Genomic DNA, 27244 nt, shown 5'->3' with positions numbered 1-27244 from the left:
TATTCTAGTTCTGAAAGTGCTTGAAAACCCGTAAAATATACGGTGTATCGCCTAGCGATGGCCTGGTATATACAGGATGTTTGTTAGCAGGGCAGACAAGGCCTAAAATACAGATTGTAGATAACATATATAATATAAAACATATGGTACAATAAATGGTACTTCCGTAGTATGTGTACCAGGTTAGGGTTAGGCCATAATTTCAGGTACAAATACTATGGGAGTCAATTTGCTAGTCCCCGAACTCGTAATAGAACTAAAATAGGGGAAAATTGGAAAATAATTATGGCCTAACCCTAACCTTGTACACATACTATAATCAGGTGTCCGCCATCTTGGTTCACATACTAAGGGAGCGCCCAACATATAACATGGGAACAAAGTAAAATACTTTGCTATTCTGTGTACGTTTCTTATAAAGGATCACTATTATTCAGGGAATGATACATCCAAGCCAACTATACTGTAGTACAAAAATAGAACTCACCGAAGTTCCTAATCCAAAAGCCAATATCCCTCGAATTTATACTGTATTCTTGTATGTTTGTAATATGAACGAACGTTTCAGTGAAACATACACTAAAGGCGGTCGCCTCAGCAAAGCCAGTAGTATGAGCTGATAAGCAGTTTAGGAATTATTTTTACACGCTAACAATTGTTACAATCTTCGATTTAAAAGTTGATGTTAAATTTCAAAACTTGTACATTTGAAACAAACTATTGCCAGTCCTCACATGACTGATATTTGCATTAACTAAATGTTAGGTGATTCTGTTGAAATAAATTACTTTAGGTAAACGATAGATTCCACTTGTGCAAAGGTTCGCCCTCGTTCACATCCTCAATTCGCTCATTGATAATCCTTCAAAACAAATAATATCAGGATATCTATGCTGTGTACACGCTGTGACAAGCAAGCATTACCAAATTTGCCTCGTAAAAAAGATAAAACATCGTTGAATCAAAAACTCCATGAAAACATCTGTTCAAGATTTTTGTCAACTAACATTTATTTTTATTAAATTACAGCGTTTTTGATTTAAAAAATAAAATACATGAAGAAATTTCAATAATGCCAAACAAACTTTGGTTAGTTTACATCATCTTATAGATTGGTTGTACTTTAACAATTCTAGATCTCTGTTCTCATTGTCAACTCGCAGACATATAAGGTAAAATTATAAAATTATATTTAGGAAACTAACTGGTATGCACCTAAATCAGGAAAAAATAAAGAAAAAAACTTGTCACCTGACGACATCAATTTGAAAGACTAGCTCGGGTCCGACAGGTTTTAGATGCGTCAAGTAAAAAGAAGAGGAGTCTGCAAAGGAAGTCAGGCCGTTTAATAGTTTTAAAATGAAAGAAAATTAAACTATATAATACCATGAATTCTCGTTGGGTTAAGATTTCCTCCTTATTTCATACTCTCTATACCACATTACAGTAGACGAAAGTGTATGTTACCTTATTACTCGATCGTCTCGTCCTCGTTTCCGTAAGTAACTGAATAATTAAGTTCATCTTCCGCTAGTAGGCATTTCATCTTTATACCTTGTTCCGTTCTAGCAGTTTTAGAACTTGCAAGACATGTATATTATACAAATTAATTTATTGTAGGCCTAATTTTAATCTAAATGCATTAGTATAACTGTTGAAAAAACGGCCGTGATGGAATGAAATGCTCCATATTAGTAAAAAATTGATGCACACAATAGACGAAAAATTGACGAAATAAAAACAATGCATTACAAGAAAAAGGATTGAGATAACAAATAAAATTGCGGCCCCCGAAAAGTGAGGCTGTCCGTTGATTGCCTTTAGAATGACAAAACATTTCCTATAAAAATATTACTTGTAAAATCGCTCGAATATATTTTCGGTGTACCCTTAGCTAGTATTCATTGCATCTTCCATTTTCGTCTCCAATCAGCAATTTCTAACTTGCAGTCGATTCCTCACTTCGTAGACGATTTCATCAACAATTTAATTAAAGCCTAAGTTTAGTCTAACTGCATTAGTATATATGTATGAAATTATGAAGAAACAGTATATTACATAAGAGAATTAGTGACACGGGGATGTACATAACACAAAAGAAAATTAACACGAATGAAAATAATAGTACTCAACCGACGGCGTCCAATATGGAAAGACCGCGTGGACACGCGACAAAATCTGAAAAGATAAGAAAAAAAGTTTAGATATAATAAAGAAACTAAAAAGCGGCACGTCTGTAGACAAATTTGAAGTGGCAAAATAATCAATCAAAATATTACCTGTAATATAGACTAGCCCGATATCTTTGCACGGCCATGTCTTCGATGAGTCTTAAACATTTAATCCCTAATTTTGTAATCATTACACCGCAGTTTCTGTTCCACTCCAGTTGTTCCCGATGTCAACATTTAAATCTCGTTTACAAAAATACGATCGCAACTACGAAATAATATACGCAGGTTAGAAGTTACAATACATTTGGGTTAAACGAATAAAAAACGGAATAAAAGCATGATTTTTAAGAATGACGGTTCTTACCTGTTTCACCTTAAACATACCTGTACTCTAGTTCTGCATCGCCACCTTCGTAAGTCTTCGATTCAAAAACCAGACACCAACCATCACTTCAGCATTATGCTATGGCCTAACTGAATAAGTTTATTTCTAATAATCATGGCATCTTCCGATTTGGATTCACCTCACCATATTCAGAACTTGCAATCTCACTTTGTGAACATTTGAATCATTAATTGTAGGAATACGTTTAGTTTAACTGCATTAGTATAGCTATAAAAATTATAGAAAATGACTGCAAGGTAATACAAAAGTTAGAATATAAAAGGACTAGCGAAACATATAAATCATGGCAAAAAAAATTTAAAAATTGACAAATAAAAAAGCAGTGCTCACCCGACGGCGTCAAATTCGAAAAGACCGCATCGGCGCAGACAAATTTTGACGTGGCAAGAAAAAAGGTTGTATATAATGAAGAAACAAAGAGGGCGGAAGAAGGGCAAACTGAAGATGCTTTTTATTGGCTACTGGGTATCACATGATTAGGTAGCGTCAGAAAAAGACTGCCACATCACTGCATTCTGCGAAACCTGATGATATTTTGAAAAGCGCACATAATTTGTCACAACCCGAGTCCGCAAGTATTTTACTAGCGATCTATCCGGAAAACCCTCAATAAATTGACCGCTGATTTAAGAGGGACTGAGATTCGAGTTAGTTGTTGAGATCTAAAGCCAAGTCAAAATATTTATCAATCATTGTGATTTCGAACTCATTTTAATATGGCTACAAATATACAAATTGTGCGAAATCATTCAAGGTGTGGCACACTGTGGGCGCCAATGGAAAGTTAGAACCAAATCCTGACAAAAAGTTTATCCTTATTATGTTAGGTGCATATTTAGGCATCGTATAATATGCAGCCTAAAAAGCACTCGAATAATCCGAATATTCTCAAAATGACTTCAATTGCACAAGATATCAGTAGACCCGTCAAATATAAAGTTTGTAAAATTTTCATATGCCCATATTTATTTTATAATCTACTAAAGAAAACTGCACATTTTAATAAATACAACACAACTCAATTGTTTATACGGTCATATTTAAATAAAATATATGAATTGCTCTACCAATGACAAGCCATGGATGAACGGAGCGCCTCAAAAGCGAACCACTTTAAACAGAGTAGACTCAAAAATTTTACTCTTGAGTTTCGAATCACTGTGGATAACAAGATGAGACACTTCATGTAATTCGTGAACATCTGTGAATAACTTTTTATCCGATTGACCATTATCAACAAAATTCTCTTCCAAGAATTGACAATCACGAATAGGCTTTCATGTACCAATGTGAAATAGTAAATGCAGTACCATTGCTTAGATGGTTTTTAATCGGGGTTTCGTGTCACTTGTTTCCATTCAAATTCAAAAGTGTACATCAATATAAATATTATATATTGTTCAACAGATCACTGCAATTTATAGTCGTGATTATACAGTAAAAGTACAGTTTCTATTTGTACCAGTAGTCAGTACTGTGGTTTTTGTTCGATTTGTTCTCATTCTTGCTGCCGTAATTACAACAATGAATGCATTGAATTATAGACCTAGCGAATATGCCTCATGGACAGTTTTTGCTTTTGACTCATTTTCTATTATATTAGGTTGGGCAAAATGGTTGGTAGCGTGATGCGGAACATTATATATTATAACAAATATTGTTCAAAATTCTTTTGCGGGCATGTAAAAAGAACACCAAACTCGATACGTCTTTGGAAAGGCACATCTTGACATTGCGACACCTGCAGCCTACATGCCACTGTATTGGTGTGCTGAGGCAAGAGCATTAACAACCATACATTACTTCATTCCTTGTGTTCAAATGGACTTCTGGAATTAAAAAATGAATACTGTACACAGTGTACATCATACCGACGACGGCGGGCTATTTGGTGTCACGACTCAAGTACTCAATTTCGGAACCCACTACGAGGTCGACTATAATAATTGTTCCGGGTTTATCATCAACGTCTGAATCCGGATATATTAAATCAATGACTCTTTGTTTAGTTGGAAAGAGATTCCGAGTTGTTATCTTAATTTACAGAAGACTTGGAAACTTGGAACTGAAAGTAAGTTATGATTTTCTGTTTGGATAAGTTACTCAAATAGAATAACGTAGTCATCTTGAAGGATGCAATCCACTTCCAAAGGGATATTTTGAGAAACTTATGGCGTAATATTTTGATTTAATGATTCAGGGAAAATATTAGTTTTGCGGAAAATACACGAGATCGTTGCGTCTAATAAATATGTTTCTGGTGTTTTTGAATTAGCTGTTTCTTTTAATGTTTCTCATTTTTGTAATGCTTGTTAGGATGACTTATACATAACCGTTGCTGAACTTTGATGCTTTTAATACTATTTTCGAACAGGTAGCCTACTTGCGAACTATTATTTCATTTCCTAATATTCAAGCAAATGTTCTTAAAAATAACCTTTACAGCTTTTTCGGACCGTTTTCTGATTACAACTGGTGAACTTAAATTCCCCGAGCAAAAATATAATGTCGTGTCAGTAAATTTAAATTAAAAAAAAACACTGATCGACAAATAGCAAACTGCCAATAGCGTTTGAGCGGTTAGCAAAATTTCATTTGTTGCGTCACTATTGACTTATTGTCGATCTGTCAATGTAACGGAAATAAACACGGAAATCGAAGCTCTGGTGTTGAACACTGAACAGTAGAACATTTGCAGTTGATCCATATGTCTTGAATCACGACACCTATTCTTATGATGACTTTCTGCTATTAACAATCGTCGTCAATTACCTAAAACTGAGATAGCGTGAGTTTAGGGGGAATTCATTTTGACTAGTCACGCATCATCCAGAGACAATGGTTACATTATTATGTAACATTTATGTATCATTGTTTGCGGAAAGTAAATACTTGCCAGCTACAGATTGTGTTTTCAGTTTGTACTTTAATATTACTCTGACAAGTGAATTATTACGTGTATTTTCATATTAATTTTGGTTTGAATGTGCAAAGTATGTCCTAACTTATTTTCTCTCTTGTTGATAGCCTGCCTTTGCCTGAGACATTCAACCAATCTTAATTCTCTCCTCACCAAAGAACAATTCGAGAAATGCACTGTACTGTCTATACATGATGTTTGCGCAATACAAACGACTGAGATAACTAACCAGACTATATTTAATCGTTGGTCAATTGAATAAATATGTAAGGTTACAGATTAACGGCCTTCAAAACGCACTACACAAAACTGATTTGTGTGCAGTTTATTCTGGCAACGCATATGTCATCACAACAATAGTTAACTATAGACTACTTTTCGCTTGTATTCTAACTTACGACAGTATTTCAAAAGAATGAATATCAGGGCAGGAAGCGTCTTTCTTTTTGTTGGAATGATAGTGTACTCCTCGTCAGGCTTAGCAAGTTGGTCACTTAGCATGCTGGTATGTTTCGTGGCTTGGTACTGGCACCACTACCACACTAATTACGGGAAGCTACCTTTAGTCATTAGCAACAACTCGACGAGACTGAGCAAATTTTTAAATAACCATGTGCCGACTTCGAAACGGCCCTACATGCCAGTATATTGGTTTGCTGAGTCCAGGGCACAGACGATTATACGGTACTTTTTACCTTCTCGTAGCAATTTGAAATGGGAAAGAGAGATTCTAAAAGAACATGATGGTGGCTTTTTCGGTGTCGATTGGTGTTGCAATAATGGCAGTGAACGATTTCCCGACCCTATTACCAGGCCAACAGTCATCATTATACCCGGCTTAACCTCGACAACAGAATCGGGATATGTTCAATCTATTGCTCGTTGCTTAGCAAGCCAAGGATTTCGAATAGCTGTTCTTATTTACAGAGGACTGGAAGACATGGAACTCAAGGTAACGTTTGGGGTCGAATATCACTAATATATATATATATTTAAGTGTGTGAAAAAGGCACGTGTGATGGTTAGTTATTTCTCTACACCCCCTGTAGGGGGTAAACATCGCCTCCCTAAAATTTCAAACGCCCCAACTAATTTTGAGATGTGCCACCACACTTTAAATTCCCAATTTGAATTTAATTGTATTTGAATATCAGGAAAGTGACGCATATACCAGTGCAAATGGTCATTCAAATATATAAAACATATTTTTAAGTTGCAAATAGTTTTATCGCTAATAGCCTAATATTTACCGCCCTCTTAATTTGAAAAAAAAAACAAAAATGAGAAGCTGGACAATATTATGGTTCTGACTGCTTATTATAAATATAGGGTAATCGACGGAAATAACAAACGTAGACTTGACATTTGTTGCTTTTAGTATCAATAAAAAAGCTGGCGCTCCGGAGTATTTGTACCAAGATGATGACGCACAACCTGAACAACCCTAACCTGGTTTAATAATATGTTCAGGTTGTGCGCCTTTTGGTAGAATACTTCGGGAGCACCAAAGAGCTTATACACACATGGACGTCATACCGTGTGCTGGAATATTGCGAAATAGTGCTTGGTAAAGTATATTCGCGAAGCAGACATCATTCACGTAGCGTGAGTAATTTACTCACACTATACACGTATACAGTATACACTAAAATTAGACATTTGCAATTTCACTTTTAGACACCCAGGACATACTGTGCAACGTATACAGCAGATTTAGAACGACTTGTTGAAGTGTTCAACGAACGATATCCAGAAGCTAAGCTTTATGCAATCGGTGCGTCGCTTGGATCATTGATTCTAGGAAGATACATGAGTGAAAGAGGGGATAACATCGTTATTGACGCCGGAATGCTGTTTTGTTGCCCGTTCCACCCTTCTACCTGTATGGACGAACTTGAACTATGGAGTAATAAATTTATTTTAAACGCACAGGTAACGCAAGGCGTAAAGGAGACGTACCGACGTCATAGCCACGTTTTTGGATCCGTTATTGATCACGAGAAAGTAGAAAAATCTTTTTTTCTTCGCGAGTTTGATAGCCATTTTACAGCACCGATATTTGGATATAAAGATACAGAGGAGTATTATAATGACTCGTCTTTAGATGCAGATAAACTGAATGCTATTGCACGGCCGTTACTCTGTGTAGGATCGAATGATGACCCTTTTTCGCCGGAAAGAGGTTGGTGATACTGAACTAAATATGATTTGCTCCTACTTGTTCTTGCTCTCTCTCTCTCTATCCTTATGTAGAAGGAGGACCTGTGATGTTCCTCACTCTACCAAATAGTTTTGTCGCTATTAAAAGAATATCTACCACCCTCCAAATTTGCTAAAATCCATTCACAGTATCTTTTTTCCTATATTTTTATTTGTCGATTTGACGCAACATCGATGGATATTTTGCATTTGGTTTTACTTCCCAATTTATGATGAGGTTTCTCTAAAGTCTAGACCCAATTAAAGTTAGATGTAATCAAGGCGCTGTTATCTTGATAAAAATCTACTATATATATAGGATTTACACCGGGAGAAAGAAAAGTCGATAGAAAGGCTTAATCATATGGCAAACCACCACATGTGTACCGGTTACCAGACCATGTCGGGTTTCGGATTAGTTATCCAGTTATTTGTTTCACATGCATGGACTTGACTAATTTTGGAGCATTTTAAACTTTCAGGTAACAAATCTTCGTTATTGAGAAACATAGACTTCTTTCTTGTGATTATATTCAAGGAAATCTGTTTTTACTGACTGAAATGAAGAGGATTATCGTGGTTACTTTTTTATACATTCAGGTTTACCAAAGGAGGAAATTGCGCAAACTGAAAATGTTGCTCTAGTGATGACATACGGTGGAGGACATGTCAGTCACCTTGAAGGATGGAATCCACTTTCAAAGAGTTACTTTGAGAAAGTGATGATGGAATATTTCGATGCAATGGTCCAGGGAAAGTATTAATTCGGGCCATCTTGTATACAGTATTTTAAATATTGCTTCAAAAGTTGACATTTACAACAACAAACTTTTTTCCTATTTATTCACTATTGAACAGTGGTCTCAAACTTGTTAGGCCGTGCCCCCTTTTTAGAATTTGTCAAGTCTCGCGCCCCACGTTGAAAATACGTGGATGTAACGTATAATGTAAAATAAAGTAATGTAAATATCCAAAATGAGGCGGCCAAAATCTAACAAATATGTCATTTTTAATTAGGCTCACGCCCCTTCAAAAGTTGTCTACGCCCTCATCGTGGGGCGCGTCCCACCATGTGAGAACCACTGCTCTAGAACCTAACTAAACTTGCTTTACAATTCCAAAACAAGCGAATTTATGGAGTTTTTTAGAACTCTTGGTATTTCGATAAATTTAAATTCTTAATTCATTTAACATTTGATATCATGCTGTTTCCCGGTAATTTAGTACTCATATAAGATAGTTAAATATAGTTGATTGCATTACATAAAATATAGATTATTACTGATTTTGCAAAATTGACTGGAGAAGTTCGTGAGACGTGTTTGCAATTTTAAATTAATCAAATGAATTGATTGTGAACATCGTTAGATTATAAGTTAAATTAATTGTGCGAGTTATTTAGGATTATTTAGGACTTTATTCAGCTTACATGATTTTATTTTTTCAAAACAAATTTTATGTTCGGCTGTTTAGAATTTAGTTATTAATGGACAAAAGTTAGTGTTAGATAAATTAAGACGAAGGTTAGGTAAATTTCGTATAAAAAGTAATTAAAAAATTCAGAACGATTAAAAAAACGTCGATAACCGGAACATGGCGTGAATCAACATAGTTATCTTCCATATGTTGAGCTTTATTCCCTGAATAAATCTGGTAACATTGTGGATGCATGTATATGTCATTAAGTACTTTTCCTGATTTGTATTTATAAAATTTGTCACTTTAACAGTGACCTCTACGTTCATTGTGTCAAAATAAAAAAAAAAAATCTTGGGTAAGTGGTAATGATTTATAAATTTGTGGTGCATACAGAGTTGCCACTTTTCATGAAAATAAAATTTAGTTTTAAGCGTTTGTGATCGTGTCAGTGCGTCCGTGATATGTTGGTAACGAGTTAGCTGCTAAATGTCGAAATTATAAAAACAAATTTGAGTGCTACTTTGGTATGAGATCCCAGTTGTTGTGTGATTTTAGTTAGAGTTTGGGAATTGAATTATACAATAATGTCTTTATGGGATTGAGACGGAAGCTGCTATAAGATGTTCATGTACCGGTGGCACTATTTCAATTTTATTGAAGATGAGAAATCACCTCCAAATTCTGTATATAACATATACATGGTGGTTGCCCAATACAAACGCCTAAGATAACTCACCAGACTATATTTAATCGTTGGGCAATTAAATGAATATGTGAGGTTACAGATTACGGCCTTCAAAACGCACTACACAAAACTGATTTTTGTGCAGTTTATTCTGGCAACCTATATGCCACCTCAACAATGGTTAACGAGAAACGATAGCCTACTTTTGCTGGTATTCCGACTTACGGCAGTCTTTCAAAAAATGAATATCAGGGCAGGAAGCGTCTATGTCTTTGTTGGAATGATAGTGTACACCTGTTCAGGCTTAGCAAGTTGGTCGATTAGCATGGTGGTAGGTTTTGTTGCTTGGTATTGGCACCACTACCACACTAATTACGGGAAGCTACCATTAGTTATTTGCAACAACTGGACGAGACTTGGCAAATTTTTAGATAATCACGTGCCGACTTTGAAACGGCCTTACATGCCAGTATATTGGTTTGCTGAGTCCAGGGCACAGACGATCATACGGTACTTTCTACCTTCTCGTAGCAATTTAAAATGGGAGAGAGAGATTCTTAAAGAACATGATGGTGGCTTGTTCGGTGTCGATTGGTGTTACAATAACGACAGTGAACGATTTCCCGATCATAATACCAGGCCAACAGTCATCATCATACCGGGTTTAACCTCGACAACGGAATCGGGATATGTTCAATCTATTGCTCGTTGCTTAGAAAGCCAGGGATTTCGAATAGCTGTTCTTATTTACAGAGGACTGGAAGACATGGAACTCAAGGTAACGTTTAGGGTTGAATATCACCAGAAGATATGTTTTTAAAAGTGTGTGAAAAACACGATTAATGGTTAGTAATTTCCCTACACCCCCTCCCTAAAATTTTAAACGCTCCCACTAATCGTGAGGTGTGGCACCACACTTTGATTTCCTAACTTGAGTATACTTCTACTTGAATGTCCAGAAAGCGAAGCATATACCAGGGCGGTGCAAATATATCGAACATTTTTATAAGTTGCAAATAGTTTTATCGTCACATAGAAAAATATTTATCATCCCCTAAATTTGGAAACACCCCCCTAAAAGGAAAAGCTGGAGAGCATTCTGATTCTCACTGCTTATTATAAGATTATCGACGGAAATCCCAACTGTAGACTTGACACTTTCGGTATTAATAAAACAGCTAATACATACATGGTACATGGGCGCCATACCGTGTACTGAAATATTGCGAAATAATTTTCAGTCGTATATTCGCGTAGCAATAATCTCAACAGACTTTATTCACGCAGCGCGTGTAACACTAAAATTGAATAACTGCAAGTTGTGATTGCACTTTCAGACACCCAGGACATATTGTGCAACTCATACAGCAGATTTAGAACGACTTGTGGAAGTCTTCAAGGAACGATATCCAGAATCTAAGCTTTATGCAATTGGTGCGTCGCTTGGATCATTGATACTAGGAAGATACATGAGTGAAAGAGGGGATAACATCGTTATTGACGCTGGAATGCTGTTCTGTTGCCCGTTCCACCCTCCTACGTGTATGGAAGAACTTGAACTATGGAGTAATAAATTTATTTTAAACACAAAAGTGACGGAAGGCGTGAAAGAGACGATGTACCGACGTCATAGCCACGTTTTTGGATCCGTTATTGATCACGAGAAAGTAGAAAAGTCTTCATTTCTGCGCGAGTTCGATAGTTATTTTACAGCACCGATATTTGGATATAAAGATACAGAGGAGTATTATAATGATTCGTCATTAGATGCAGATAAACTGAATGCTATAGCACGGCCTGTACTCTGCGTGGGATCGAATGATGACCCTTTTTCGCCGGAGAGAGGTTGATCATATATACTAAATATAAGTTGCTCATATTAGTTCATGCCCTATATACCCATGTAGAAGGACTAGTGTTTTCTCTACTACCTCCCCGCCCTCCCCGAATTTAGAGGTGGTACACCACAGTTTGATTCCTAACTTGAATAAAATTGTATTTGAATATACCGAAATTGGCGTGTATGCAGATGGGAATGACGTTCTGATACTATTTCCACGTGGAGACCATTCAGTATCTTAATTTTCCATAGTCATATCTGTCGATTTCGATGCGACATTTGATGAATTTCTTGCATTTGGTTTTACCACCCTACCTACGAATTTATGATGAAAGCTTCCTCGAGATCAGTTGAACGTAGATGTAATTAGGAGCTGTTATTTTGATAAAAGGTGGTCGTTTAGGATAGGAGTTATACCGGGAGAGAAGAAACCCGATACGAACCACAACTTCTCGTCCTGTTACCAGTCCATGTCAGATATGGGAATAGTCAGTCAGTTATTTGTTTCAGATGCATGGTCTTGAATCAATTTTAGTGCATTTTGAACTTTTGGCTAACAAATATTCATCATTGCCAAACATGGACGACACCGTTCTTGTGATTATCCTCTACAAAATTTTCGGTTATTGACTGAACTGAAAGGGATTTTCATGCTTACCTATATATATATATATATATATATATATGCATTTAGGTTTACCAAAGGAGGAAATTGCGCAAACTGAAAATGTTGCTCTTGTGATGACGTACGGTGGAGGACATGTCAGTCACCTTGAAGGATGGAATCCACTTTCAAAGAGTTATTTTGAGAAAGTAATGATGGAATATTTGGATGCAATGGTCCAGGGAAAGTATTAATTCGGGCCATCTTGTACACAGTATTTTAAATATTGCTTCAAAAAGTTGACATTTACAACAACGAACTCTTCTCCAATATATTCACTCTAGAACAGTGGTCTCAAACTTGTTAGGCCGCGCCCCCTTTTTAGAATTTGTCAAGTCTCGCGCCCCACGTTGAAAATACGTGGATGTAACGTAAATATGTAAAATAAAGAAATGTAAATTTCCAAAATAAGGCGGCCAAAATCTAACAAATAAATATTTAATTTTTAATTAGATTCACGCCCCCTCAAAAATCGTCTACGACCCCCTTGTGGGGCGCGTCCTACCGTTTGAAAACCACTGCTCTAGAACCTAACTAAACTTGCTTTACAATTCCGAAACGATCGAATTTATGGAGTTTTTTAGAACTCTTGGTACTTCAATAAATTTGAATTCCTAACTCATTTAAATATTTGATATCATGCTGTTTCCCGGTAATTTAGTACTTATATAAAATAGTTAAATATAGTTGATTTTATTACATGAAATATAGACTATCGTAGATTTTGCAAATTTTCGCAAAGAAGTTTGTGAGACGTGTTTTTAATAAGATGAATTGATTGTGAACATTGTTGGAATATAAGTTAAATTAATTGTGCAAGTTTGATTGCATTTAGGACTTTATTCAGCTTAGATGATTTTATTTTTTCAAAATTTTTTTTATGTTCGGCTGTTTAGAATTTAGTTATTAATTAATGGACGAAAGTTAGTGTTAGATAAATTAAGACGAAGGTTAGGTAAATTTCGTATAAAAAAGTAATTAAAAAATTCAGAACGATTAAAAAAAACGTCGATAAACGAAACATGGCGTGAATCAACATAGTTATCTTTCATAAGTTGAACTTTATTCCGTGAATAAATCTGGTAACATTGTGGATGCATGTTTTTGTCATTTATATAATTAGGTACTTTTGCTGATTTGTATTTATGAAATTTGTTACTTTAACAGTGGCCTTTACATTCATTGTGCCAAAATCAAAAAATAATCTTGGGTAAGTGGAAATGATTCTTAAATTTGTGATCCATATATAGAGGACTTGCACTGGTCACGTGACATTGTTACTGGACGGCAATAAAACAAAAACGTCCATTTGGCTCCTGTCAGTTGCAAGTCGGATTATACGTTTGCGTTTTGTTTGGCTGTTGAAAATGGTTATTTCGTTGTTCTGTTGGCTGTACGTATAGTATAGACAACGAAATGGATCTTCAGTAATATTCCACTGATTTCAAAAGATCCTGAACGTCGCGCAATGTGGATATCATCTATTGCCAGAACTGCTTGGTGTCAAGTCCAGAAGCCATCTTACTTGTGTTTCACTGTTTGCGGACAGCACTTCGTTGATGGTGAGTGATAGTGTGCCGTTATCAATTTCTTTAAATATTCACAAGCTCCCTCATTTCAATGGAAAGCAGATGACAAACTACTGTTATCAGTAGGCCTAGGCGTGGGCCTACTTGCAGTTGCAGACTTGACTTGTGTAAGACAGTAAGGAATTAATCTAATAATCAACTACTGTTATTAGTAGGCTTAGGCGTGGGCCTATTTGCAGTTGCAGACTTGACTTGTGTAAGACAGTAAGGAATCAGGTATTGTTTCCCTAATTAGCAGGTAATCTTTTACTAAGTGTGAAAGGTTGAATAGATAACTAACGTTTAACACCAGGGGTCATGCAAAAAATAACCAGAATTCAATTGAATTCGCCATCTAGGAATACGCTCGCCACCGCATCTCTGATCACCCTGGTCACAATCCCATGCGGGGATAGTTATGTGCTAGAGGATTGCAGCTCCACTCCCACCGAGGGTGGTTCACATGACCGCTGATCGGTTACGACCATTCCCCACCATCCAAGTCCATGCTTCTGAAAACAAATAACTGGCTCCCCCCCAGATAAATCCTATCCTAATGGTGCTTGTACAACTGATTCAAAATGTCTTGTTATTGTCATTGGTAAAAAAGATACGCTACCCGGAATCAAATTCATTTACTAGGGGCTGTGGTGGGATATGGACATAAATTTCACACTCCTTGATCGTTAGAATTTATGAAAACTCTTATCTGTATCCATTATCTTACAGATATGGGTGCGAATAGATGGATGGCAAAGTATAAGTTGCAACAAGACCACAGTGGCACAAGACCTCAGCTTGCGTGACTTGATAATACATCCTCAGTATCCATTTATTGATGCTTATCGTAATGACAAAGTAACTTGGATGGATGGATAAAGTGTCCATTGTGCTTTAACGAAATCAACTTCAAGACGACCCTATCAATAAAAAAAAATTTCGGTGGGTCTGGTCGTGAAGGTTTCTCGGGGGTAATTTCTATCAAATATTTTACAGTATTATGGTTCTAGTGAAAGGGGTGTAGGCGGCTTTTCTTTAAAGTGTGGTAGGTCTAGTCGAAAGACACATTAAATGTTTATGCTAACAACTGCGAATTAATATTGCAACGCATACAAGTTATCAGAATTTGTTGAAATGGTCCTGCCTTTTGCCTTTCTTCAAAATCCTCCTATTTTTAACTATTCTCTTCTTCTCTGGGGATGGCGAAAATTCAAATATCGATGGGACATGTAAGCAGCTGATAATGGGTTATCTTCCCTTTTTCCTGAAAATAAATTAAACACTAATCATCATTTGACAGTGCCAAGTTTGTGTATCAGATCAGTAATAAATTACCTACTAACTAACAAAACAATCAGACAACACCTTCTGACCATTAATGAAGATTTCTTTCAATTTAAAACGCAACTATGCCTACCAATGTGGTTAGTTTTTAGGATAGAATTTATCTGTGGTTGGGGACAGATTGCAAGGTGCAACATCGTACGATTACCATTCTATGTCGGGATTAGTTAGCCAGTTATTTGTTTCAGAAGCATGGACTTGATGGTGGGGGATAGATGATATCCACATTGCGCGACGTTCCGGATCTTTTGAAAACAGTGGAATATAGCTGAAGATCCATTTCGTTGTCTATACTATACGTACAGCGGAACAATACGAAATAACCATTTTCAACAGCCAAACAAAACGGAAACGTATAATCCGACTTGCAACTGACAGGAGCCAAATGGACGTTTTTGTTTTATTGCCGTCCAGTAACAAGGTCACGTGACCCGTGCAAGTCCTCTATATAAGGTTGCCACTTTCATGGAGATAAAATTTAGTTTTAAGCGTTTGTGATCGTGTCAGTGCGTCCGTGATATGTTGGTAACGAGATTGCTGCTAAATGTCGAAATTATAAAAACAAATTTGGGTGCTACTTTGGTATGAGATCCCAGTTGTTGTGGGATTTTAGTTAGAGTTTGGGAATTGAATTCTACAAGAGTGACTTAATGGGATTGAGACGGAAGCTGCCATAAGATGTTCATGTACCGGTGGCACTATTTCAATTTTATTGAAGATGAGAAATCACCCCCAAATTCTGTCCATAACATATGCACGGTGATTGCCCAATACAAACGCCTAAGATAACTCACCAGACTATATTTAATCGTTGGTCAATTAAATAAATATATGAGGTTACAGATTACGGCCTTCAAAACGCACTACACAAAACTGATTTTTGTGCAGTTTATTCTGGCAACCTATATGACACCTCAACAATGGTTAACGAAAAACGATAGCCTACTTTTCGCTGGTATTCCGACTTACGGCAGTCTTTTAAAAAGAATGAATATCAGGGCAGGAAGCGTCTATGTCTTTGTTGGAATGATAGTGTACACCTGTTCAGGCTTAGCAAGTTGGTCGATTAGCATGGTGGTAGGTTTTGTTGCTTGGTACTGGCACCACTACCACACTAATTACGGGAAGCTACCATTAGTTATTTGCAACAACTGGACGAAACTTGGCACATTTTTAGATAATCACGTGCCGACTTTGAAACGGCCTTACATGCCGGTATATTGGTTTGCTGAGTCCAGGGCACAGACGATCATACGGTACTTTCTACCTTCTCGTAGCAATTTAAAATGGGAGAGAGAGATTCTTAAAGAACATGATGGTGGCTTGTTCGGTGTCGATTGGTGTTGCAATAATGGCAGTGAACGATTTCCCGATCATAATACCAGGCCAACAGTCATCATCATACCGGGTTTAACCTCGACAACGGAATCGGGATATGTTCAATCTATTGCTCGTTGCTTAGCAAGCCAGGGATTTCGAATAGCTGTTCTTATTTACAGAGGACTGGAAGACATGGAACTCAAGGTAACGTTTAAGGTTGAATATCACCAGAAAATATGTTTTTAAAAGTGTGTGAAAAACACGATTAATGGTTAGTAATTTCCCTACACCTCCTCCCTAAAATTTCAAACGCTCCCACTAATCGTGAGGTGTGGCACCACACTTTGATTTCCTAACTTGAGTATACTTCTACTTGAATGTCCAGAAAGCGAAGCATATACCAGGGCGGTGCAAATATATCGAACATTTTTATAAGTTGCAAATAGTTTTATCGTCACATAGAAAAATATTTATCATCCCCTAAATTTGGAAACACCCCCCTAAAATGAAAAGCTGGAAAGCATTCTGATTCTGATTGCTTATTATAAGATTATCGACGGAAATAACAACTGTAGACTTGACACTTTCGGTATTAATAAAACAGCTAATACATACAAGGTACATGGGCGCCATACCGTGTACTGAAATATTGCGAAATAATTTTCAGTCGTATATTCGCGTAGCAATAATCTCAACAGACTTTATTCACGCAGCGCGTGTAACACTAAAATTGAATAACTGCAAGTTGTGATTGCACTTTCAGACACCCAGGACATATTGTGCAACTCATACAGCAGATTTAGAACGACTTGTGGAAGTCTTCAAGGAACGATATCCAGAATCTAAGCTTTATGCAATTGGTGCGTCGCTTGGATCATTGATACTAGGAAGATACATGAGTGAAAAAAGGGATAACATCGTTATTGACGCTGGAATGCTGTTCTGTTGCCCGTTCCACCCTCCTACGTGTATGGACGAACTTGAACTATGGAGTAACAAATTTATTTTAAACACAAAAGTGACGGAAGGCGTGAAAGAGACGATGTACCGACGTCATAGCCACGTTTTTGGATCCGTTATTGATCACGAGAAAGTAGAAAAGTCTTCATTTCTGCGCGAGTTCGATAGTTATTTTACAGCACCGATATTTGGATATAAAGATACAGAGGAGTATTATAATGATTCGTCATTAGATGCAGATAAACTGAATGCTATAGCACGGCCTGTACTTTGCGTGGGATCGAATGATGACCCTTTTTCGCCGGAGAGAGGTTGGTCATATATACTAAATATAATTTGCTCATATTAGTTCATGCCCTATATAACCATGTAGAAGGACTAGTGTTTTCTCTACTACCTCCCCGCCCTCCCCGAATTTAGAGGTGGTACACCACAGTTTGATTCCTAACTTGAATAAAATTGTATTTGAATATACCGAAATTGGCGTGTATGCAGATGGGAATGACGTTCTGATACTATTTCCACGTGGAGACCATTCAGTATCTTAATTTTCCATAGTCATATCTGTCGATTTCGATGCGACATTTGATGAATTTCTTGCATTTGGTTTTACCACCCTACCTACGAATTTATGATGAAAGCTTCCTCGAGATCAGTTGAACGTAGATGTAATTAGGAGCTGTTATTTTGATAAAAGGTGGTCGTTTAGGATAGGAGTTATACCGGGAGAGAAGAAACCCGATACGAACCACAACTTCTCGTCCTGTTACCAGTCCATGTCAGATATGGGAATAGTCAGCCAGTTATTTGTTTCAGATGCATGGTCTTGAATCAATTTTAGTGCATTTTGAACTTTTGGCTAACAAATATTCATCATTGCCAAACATGGACGACACCGTTCTTGTGATTATCCTCTACAAAATTTTCGGTTATTGACTGAACTGAAAGGGATTTCCATGCTTACCTATATATATATATATATATATGCATTTAGGTTTACCAAAGGAGGAAATTGCGCAAACTGAAAATGTTGCTCTTGTGATGACGTACGGTGGAGGACATGTCAGTCACCTTGAAGGATGGAATCCACTTTCAAAGAGTTATTTTGAGAAAGTAATGATGGAATATTTCGATGCAATGGTGGAGGGAAATTATTAATTCGGGCCATCTTGTACACAGTATTTTAAATATTGCTCCAAAAGTTGACATTTACAACAACGAACTTTTTTCCCATTTATTCACTATAGAGCAGTGGTCTCAAACTTGTTAAGCCGCGCCCCCTTTTTAGAATTTGTCAAGTCTCGCGCCCCACGTTGAAAATACGTGGATGTAACGTAAATGTGTAAAAATAAAGAAATGTAAATATCCAAAATAAGGCGGCCAAAATCTAACAAATATTTTATTTTTAATTAGATTCACGCCCCCTCAAAAATTGTCTACCCCACCCCCCATTGTGGGGCGCGTCCCACCGTGTGAGAAACACTGCTCTAGAACCTAACTAAACTAGCTTTAGAATTCCAAAACAAGCGAATTTATGGAGTTTTTTAGAACTCTTGGTACTTCAAAAAATTTAAATTTTCAAGTCATTTAAAAATATTATATCATGCTGTTTCCCGGTACTTCAGAACTCATTTAAAATAGTTAAATATAGTTTATTGTATTACAAAAAATATAGATTATTACTTATTTTGCAAAATTGACTGGAGAAGTTTGTGAGACGTGTTCGCAATTTTAAATTAATCAAATGAATTGATTGTGAACATCGTTAGATTATAAGTTAAATTAATTGTGCAAGTTTGCTTGTATTTAAGACTTTATTCAGCTTATATAATTTTTCTGATAAAAAAATCTTTTTATATGTTCGGCTGTTGAGAATTTAGTTATTAATGAGCAAAAGTGTTTGATAAATTAAGACAGTTAAGATAGTTAGGTTAGGTAAATATAGAAAGTAATTAGAAAATCTAAAATGATAAAAAAACGTCATTTGCATGGAATTTCATATCGTTTCTTCGAAAATTGGCAACATTTTTAGTATATTTGGGGTCGCGCGGGTCATCAATAAATCTCGCCCAAAGGGTGTTGCTTTATTATGTCCCGCACATGCCCAAATTTACTATTGATTTTAAGGCGTAACTTGTCTCTTGTCTTTTATGGCTCCACATAAACACATTGCAAAGATCATTCCGAATATCTAGAAACAAATTTACCTTGTATTAGAACTTAAATGAAATATCGCAGTATATTTGAATCATTCTTGTTGAAAATCAGTTTATTATGTAATTGGTTTTACGGCGCTCCAGAAGGGTTTACCAATATGGTGGTAATTAATTTTGTTCGCCTACTTTACATCAAGTTGTGTAAAGGGACTGAAACATATATGGACAGGGGGTATATTCACTTGGCTAACACAGGCAGTCCCCGAACTCGTGATAGAACCAAAATAAGGAAATCGGAATGAAATTATGGCCTAACCCTAACCTGGTACACACACGCGGGAGTACCTATTTTACAAGTAGGATTTATTCATATTTAAAGAATAGTATTTATTGTGTGCTGTTTTTGTTATTAAATGATGTTGAGTTTAAGGGTCAATTCTCGCGAGGAAGAATAAAAATAGATTTATTTAGTGTATGTTTCTTAGTTGAATTTTTGATACTTTATTGGTTAAAAATGATAATTCGTTCTTATGGCAAATTCGCATGTGTTCAGTCAGAAAACTTGTTTTATTGTTGCTTCCGATAACGCAAAGCGTAGTCGATAAATAGTACACGCGCGCGCTCACCTAAAACTGAACAATTCTCATACGGTTTCAGCTAAATTTTAATTGCATTGAAAAATGGGAGAGTTCAGCAGGTAAGGTACATAAGATAGAAAATATAAAATAATTAATAGTAATGATTTCAATCAGAAAACCAGACACGAATACTAAAAAACAAATACTAGTTCAAAAAATTAAAAAACTACGCTACGAAACTAAGCACCTCAGTATAGGAATCGTATATATATACACAGTAAACCGAGTAAAGCATGATATTATTTAAGAAAAAAAATTCTTTATGAACTAACAATGGGTGAAATACATGAATTCGTCTGCCCTATGTGGTATGATGTTATTTTCTCACAGCTCAGGCATCACTATTGTAATATATCACGACAAAAAACAATGAGAGCGTTTAAATGGGATAAGGCAGCGGTCCCAACCGGGGCCTGTGGCCCAACAGGAGGGCCACAATGCTAGGCTAGGCTCAATTCTGATTTTACTTTTCCCTTTACAAGGAATCTTCCTACTTTCATTGCTTGATAGGGTCATTCCACAGTGTGTTTTTACTTTGTGAATGAATTGTGCAGGAATTGTAGGAACATAATGGAATTTGGTATCTACCAATCAACACTATAAATACCACTGGAATGGTAAACAGCGGGACCATGGGTGCTGAAAGCCTCTTGAAAGGGGCCACAAGCCATAAAAAATTGGGAACTACTGGGATGAGCTGTGATTAAACATTGAAAGCGACTTTGTGCAGAGTTGGTGGGGTACACAACAGCTGTACTTAGCCTTGCTTATCCTTGATGGCGCAGCACATGCAAATTGAAAATATCATTCCAAGAATCTAAAAGAAAACAATGTCATTTCCAAGGAGTTCAGAATCACGAATATGTCGCCTAGCATCAATAATGACCGAACAAGACAATCGGTCCGACTTCCGAAGCTGAGGCTACCGGTAAGAAGTACCATGTAGACAGGGGTGGCAAGGTTTTTGGGACAGGGGCAAAAAATTTCGCCCACCTAGACTGGCGGGCCATGTAAGTTAGTCCTAAAAAGTTACATTTTATTAACAATGTTTACAGCGTTATAAAACTAAATTAGGAAACAACAAGACTTAAGCCAAAACCTAATTTAATCGCAATCTCAACAAATTCCTCGAGCTATTTTTCAGCAAAAATATAAAAGTTTGGTTGTGGCAGAATCAGGCGGACCAGATTAAGTTGATTGAAATAAAGATAGTGAATCACCGGTCTGGATGATCAATGGCACACGAGTGGTTACTCTTCCCAGTTATATATATGGGTTTGCTTTTGCCTTCGAGTGGTAACTTCTAATTTTATGGCCGTACGTACAGGCAGCTTATGGCTTTGAATAATTTTAATTCTCCTATTTTTTAACACTCATTATAACTTCAAACTAAAGACAGTTTTCATCTGATAATGGCTGTGGCCAATGACAGCCAAATTCACATATTTGTAAATTGTACTAATATACTGAAATTTTGAGCAATTGTATGGTGCATAGGAAACGTTTAAAAGCAAATCGCATTTGCGTGGGTTGCGATAACCTTATTTTTTCATGACCCGACCTAACTGTATTTTTCGTCAAAAAATCTTGTCAGTGTGTGCACTATCAGCATGACGAAAATGGTTGTGATTTAAAAATATATCAAACTGTCTGGTCATTACATGATTGAGATTTTGATTTCATCATTTGAGTTACTTTGTATACTGATGAGGTGCTGAAATAGTTACATTTCTTCCTTGCGTAATATGAGTTTTGCACCCGCGCTTCACTTGAAAAAGTTAATGGGCAACTAGGGTAAACAGACATTACGCATTTTAATCACCGCAATGTGTTGTTAGCTTGTCGTTGCCTAGGAACTGGCATCGCTATCTCCTAATTCTTGGCTGAGTACATGGGTGTGGCGACTTGACTTGACCTAACTTTTTGATGAAGCGATTTTCTTCTCAGTAATGGTCTCGCAAAATACCGACTATCCGGCCTCGATTGGTGGAACGTGACCTACTAGGTGAACTAGTTATTTCATCTGATATACTAAAACGGCGAAAACGTGCTTATCAAAGAGAATTCATATCACGAACCCGTGCGAAATAAACCTTTTTGCTACTCATGCGTTTGGCGCAACATCGAGAAACAGTGCTTATTCATATATTGCGCAAGGCCCAACAAAACGCTTGATTTTTATGTCTTATCGAGAAGTACAATTATTAAAACAGGGTTCAACCGCTTGTGTAGATACCGCCAGCGTTTCTTAACCTGTTTTAAATTGTTTCCGCTGTACACAAGAAAAAGGGTTTGCAATACAATATTCAATACAATATTCAATGCAATACTTGCCTCTGCCAATCCGATTCCCAATCCAATCCCTGCGATCAGTGTCAGATTATCTTGTACAAATACTGTCATGGCTGATGTGCAGTCCTGAAATTAGTGTGAAAAATCCTTTAAAAACTCAAATCAATTTTAGTCTGTAGTCACACCATGTGAGGCCATTTAAAATTTGCTTATAATTTTAAGCCAAATCTTTATTTTATTTTACTGCTGTACAAGTTTTGGTAATCGGGGCAATGAGAGGTCTGTGTTATATAAAATATAGCAAATAGCATTTTCGGCATATATATAAGATGTATTCGTTTCGTTCGTCTATGACGACTGATCATTTGTAAAATTGTTAAACGCAAACTCACCTCGCTATAGACATAGTCGTATTTCGTGGGATTCGTAGTTGGAACACCGCACTTCGAATTCGCACTTATCGACTCACAATTTTTGTCGCCGTCTTTGCAATCACATCCATATGGTTCAGTTGCGTTGACAGCGTACCAGTCATTGCAGGAGTTATTTTTCCCGCAGCATTGAAACTGGAATAAATTTATAAATATTAACTAATACAAAAAAAATAAGAAAACGGGAAATATTGTTTGGATTGAAATATTTCCAATCCCATTCAATAGTATTTTCATTTTATTGATAAAACGTGGAAATTACCCTTTTAGATTCCGACAGTTTGGCGAAATATTTTCATCGTTTATCTGACATGACATGTACATATAAATGGTTTTGCTAGATTACTATTGGGGTTGTTGGGAAAATCGCTCTCTTTCGCAAATGAACCAACTGATTTTTTTAACTTAATGTAGGAAGAAGTATCTAAAAAGTTTCCTTAGATGTTCTCGAAGTCCTATATAGACCGATAGTCCTCATAAAATTTTATCTTTTTATTTTATTTTCCTAAGTACTTTTTCACGTATAGAAACACTTTTTTATATCACGCTTGTCCATAGTTCTTTTCAGAAAACTTGGCACCAAGTTACGTACGTGCTCATACATTTCAGCATTGCTTATTTTGTAATAGATTTTTTTATTTTTGTAATCGAAAAATAAATTATCATCACAATGAATCATGGCGGGCAAAAATCACGCTTTATGGTTGATGTAATATTATTCCGCTTGTCTGCTTAGTTTGCTAAGCGACATTTTTCAGCTATACGTCATTTCAAAACAATCTGACAGTTCGAAGTCTCATTATTCGACACGTTAGTGGACATAAAGTCGTTTTGTTATTATGTTGTTTTGTTCTTGTTGTTTGTCACAGAAAAAAAAATCGCTTTTCTCTGTATGGGATTCGTTTTTTGTGTGCTTTGACGTATTCAATCAAATTTGCCACTATGTGGTGCTACGTGTCCATATATTTGAGCATAGCTCTCTTGTGGTATAATGAGATTATAACTGTACCTGTTTTTCCATGCTTATGAACGCTGAGTTTCCTCCACTCTCTGCCGAAACTGGATCGAGATCGTATGAATAAATACTTTCAGAGATCAACTCGTCTACCTGAAATAAAAATGTCCAGTTCATTGTTAGCTAGTTATTTTTGAATATGGGCGCGAGATGTAACAAATTTTAAAAAGGGGGCGCGGCATAAAAATTGTGAGAACAGCTTGGTCAGTGCTTCCCAACCTTTGTCGCCACACCCCCACTTCCCCTATTTTGGAATTATTTATTCCTCATTCACTATGCATAAATGTACCTTATTCATTCAATCTTTAATGAATTCCTAGCTAGTATTATGAGCAAGTCGAGCCTCCGCTTTTGTACAGTTCCAGCAGATTTTAATGTGTGCGTAAATAGGTAATATTACGGAATATTGGAAATACTATAGTAAATGAAAAAGCCAAATTATTCCCTGGTTAGGAAACGAGATAAAACGCATTTGAGATGAAGATGGCAGTTGTGATTATCGTGAGAGGTTTTTCAAGTCTAATGACGTCATAATGTTATTGAAAAGAAACTCACCGTGTCATAGTTGACCAATGCCCAGATTCCAACTCCCACTTCCAAGATGAATATAACGAGAAGGCAGGTGAAATACTGAAAAAATGATAATAATATTGCAAAATGTGCTACTCCCGTAATATGTGTACCAGGTTGGGGTTCGTTAGACCATAATTTTATTATGATTTTCCTTATTTCAGTTCTATTATGAGTTCGGGGACTGTGTGTGTTAGCCAAGTGAATATACCCATAAGTTTCCGTCCCTTTACACAACTTGATGTAAAGTGGGCGAACAAAATTTAGTTCCCTCCATATTGGTACACACACTTCTGGAGCGCCAAAAATATATTGATTGTGTGCTTGTCAAGAATCAAGTTACAACTTACCAATCCTAGCAAGCATGTGCTTTCTTTCATAGCCCCACAACAACCTAGGAATCCGATAATCAGGGCAAATGAACCGGCGGCGATCAGTATGTAGGATCCTAAAAAAAGTATTTTATTTGTTTTATGTATAGACTAAATTAAGAACGTAAAATTTTTCACTACGAATGTTATAAGAATGATGAACAGCTTACCGCTTGCGTAGAAGTTCACTCCGCCTATCTCAACAACGGCAGAAGATCCATCACCGACAGCCAAATATATACCGATTCCAAGTACAGCCGCTCCGGCCGCCTGAAAAAGATTGAAGCGTAAAGGTGCATCAGCGTAATTTTTTTTGTATCTACACTAACCATTCTATTCAGGAAGGTATTACCTGTTCCCTAGTTCAATTTAGGTGGGTGTTCTCAGTTGTAGAGGGTGTTACATATTTTGTTATTTGTGATACAACTATTTGTAACTTATACAAATGTGTTATCTATTTTCTGAATATTCAAATACAATTTTATTTACGTTAAGAATTAAAGTGTGGTGTCACATCTGGGGGATTGGTTTGGAATTTTAGAGAGAATAGGGGGGTAAAGGGAGGGGTATTACTAATGACATAAAAGCTTAGGCTCGTATCTAGATAAAAGAAAAATATTAAAACGGCAGTTACTATTACTATTCGCTCGGTTCTGAGCGAAGAAAAACATAAAAAAGAAATCTACACTCACCCATAATATAAAATTGAAGGCAAACAATAAGTACTTTGCAATTGAAAACAGACACATGATGAGTTAGTTCAATATTTCTCTTGTTCACAATCAGTTCCTAAGCCAAATTTTCACAGCTTCTGTTTCCAAATAATAATCTACTTTTATACTATTATTATTCAAATCACAATACTGGTTTGAAAAAAGTAAACAGTTGTTAGTATTGTATATTTACAACAGAATATTCATACGATACGTTTGATATTATGATCTCCAGGGGTTCAAAGAAAATTCGCCGTAGGAAATTTCGCCGCATAGAAAAAAAATCGCCGTATGAAAAATCGTCTTATTTAAAAAAAGATTCATTATTTAAGAGCATACCCTAACCCTATGAACCTAACTGTTTTAATAACATATACTTGTTTTACAACAAAATGCTCTTGCGATTTTTCCTATGCGGCGAGATTTCCTACGGCGAATTTTCCGGACACGATCTCATCTACAGGAAACAAAACACCCTTGGTGACAGGACAAGTTAGCGAAAGAAAGTAAGGTAAAGGCAGAGTCCATTGATTTAAAAATAGTTGTAGCCTAACAATTGAGCACTATCGACTAATTGAAGTACATAAGACAAACTCTTCACAAAACGATAAACAATTATTGCAAATAGACTTTGCGCCATCAGAGATCAAACATTTCTTCAGGGGGGGCCTGGCGGGTAAAGAAACGTAACTGGGACGTGGCAACGACCACTGGTTAAATATGTTTTTAATAAGTTTGAACTGTGGTGGTCTGTTCGTCGAAGATAAGGCACGTATATTAATATTACGTGGTATTGCTACTTACCCGGAAGGTGGAAAATTGTTTCGCTTTTCCGGTATAAAAAAAAGAAATTATTTTATTGGTGATAACACAGAGACAACGAGAGATGATTTATAATTGAATATCCTTGAACAGTTCACCACCCAAAATATAATTTCACATCACAAGACTTGGTGCCACTTTGATATGCGTTTTATCTCATAAAGACATTCTCGTAGAATTCAGTGCCTAACCTTAACTTAAATCACACATTCGCTAAGATAGCACACCAAAGTAGCATCCAGATTTGCATATTTAGCTGCTAACCTATACCAACATATCACAGACGCACGGACATGATCACAAGAGTTTAAAACAAAATTTTATCGCGATGGTGAGGTGGCAAATCTGGCTCTATGCATCACAAGTTTGAGAATTTCAGAAAATTAACACTTACCCAAGGTCATTTTTTTATTCCAAGGTATTTAGGCACAACGAAATTATACTGTTAAAGCAACAAATTTTATGAATATAAATAAGGGAAATCGTTAAGGGTACATGGATACATAAACGACAAATACATGTATCTAGAATGTTACCAGATTTATTCACTGAATAAAGCTCAACCTGTAAAAGCTAACGATGTTTATTCAAGCGATGTTTCGGTTATCAAAAACATATCATAACGTGTAAATGTTGTAACTGTAGTTCCCAGCACTGATACTGACAAACCTTTTTGAATAGAATGATTATACCAGATCCCCTGGCTACTTTTAGTCGTCTATTTAAAATAAAATAAA

The 27244-nt window shown here is 36.4% G+C and overlaps 4 protein-coding genes and 2 long non-coding RNA genes across 8 annotated transcripts; 4 read left to right on the top strand and 2 right to left on the bottom strand.

Annotated features, from left to right (window-relative positions):
• Positions 1-553: 553 nt before the first annotated feature.
• Positions 554-2907, bottom strand: LOC120334502 (uncharacterized). Of its 2 annotated transcripts, XR_013468997.1 has the most exons (5): positions 2559-2907; positions 2280-2439; positions 1468-2178; positions 1252-1324; positions 554-862 (listed from the first exon to the last, which is right to left on the bottom strand). It is a non-coding gene; the product is annotated as an uncharacterized LOC120334502 (long non-coding RNA). The 2 variants fall into 2 exon arrangements; XR_013468998.1 differs by lacking the exon at positions 1252-1324.
• A 2942-nt stretch (positions 2908-5849) lies between these two features.
• On the top strand, positions 5850-9290 carry LOC120334298 (phospholipase ABHD3-like). The gene is made up of 3 exons (XM_078109601.1): positions 5850-6452; positions 7178-7682; positions 8300-9290. Exons 1-3 carry the CDS (start codon positions 5916-5918, stop codon positions 8461-8463), a joined length of 1206 nt encoding a protein of 401 aa, XP_077965727.1. The 5' UTR covers positions 5850-5915; the 3' UTR covers positions 8464-9290.
• Positions 9291-10013: 723 nt separating this feature from the next.
• LOC144411900 (phospholipase ABHD3-like) lies at positions 10014-13393 on the top strand. Its single transcript, XM_078109600.1, has 3 exons — positions 10014-10581; positions 11141-11648; positions 12338-13393. The coding sequence occupies exons 1-3, from the start codon at positions 10045-10047 to the stop codon at positions 12499-12501; spliced, it is 1209 nt and encodes a 402-aa protein (XP_077965726.1). The 5' UTR covers positions 10014-10044; the 3' UTR covers positions 12502-13393.
• A 163-nt stretch (positions 13394-13556) lies between these two features.
• On the top strand, positions 13557-14687 carry LOC144411902 (uncharacterized). The gene is made up of 2 exons (XR_013468995.1): positions 13557-13869; positions 14605-14687. It is a non-coding gene; the product is annotated as an uncharacterized LOC144411902 (long non-coding RNA).
• Positions 14688-15794: 1107 nt separating this feature from the next.
• On the top strand, positions 15795-19252 carry LOC120334651 (phospholipase ABHD3-like). The gene is made up of 3 exons (XM_039402157.2): positions 15795-16743; positions 17303-17810; positions 18494-19252. Exons 1-3 carry the CDS (start codon positions 16051-16053, stop codon positions 18655-18657), a joined length of 1365 nt encoding a protein of 454 aa, XP_039258091.2. The 5' UTR covers positions 15795-16050; the 3' UTR covers positions 18658-19252.
• Positions 19253-19263: 11 nt separating this feature from the next.
• LOC120334652 (tetraspanin-8-like) lies at positions 19264-25831 on the bottom strand. 2 transcript variants are annotated; one of them, XM_039402158.2, is made up of 8 exons: positions 25665-25831; positions 25143-25242; positions 24952-25049; positions 24587-24661; positions 24026-24124; positions 22978-23151; positions 22628-22711; positions 19264-19690 (listed from the first exon to the last, which is right to left on the bottom strand). In XM_039402158.2, exons 1-8 carry the CDS (start codon positions 25719-25721, stop codon positions 19622-19624), a joined length of 756 nt encoding a protein of 251 aa, XP_039258092.2. In that variant the 5' UTR covers positions 25722-25831; the 3' UTR covers positions 19264-19621. The 2 variants fall into 2 exon arrangements, with proteins under 2 accessions (XP_039258092.2, XP_039258093.2); XM_039402159.2 differs by lacking the exon at positions 19264-19690 and adding an exon at positions 20287-21110.
• Between the last annotated feature and the right edge of the window lie 1413 nt (positions 25832-27244).

The sequence above is a fragment of the Styela clava genome, chromosome 15 (genome assembly GCF_964204865.1).
Source record: "Styela clava chromosome 15, kaStyClav1.hap1.2, whole genome shotgun sequence".
In the NCBI taxonomy this organism is placed as follows: domain Eukaryota; kingdom Metazoa; phylum Chordata; class Ascidiacea; order Stolidobranchia; family Styelidae; genus Styela; species Styela clava.
This window is presented reverse-complemented; position numbering and strand designations above follow the sequence as displayed.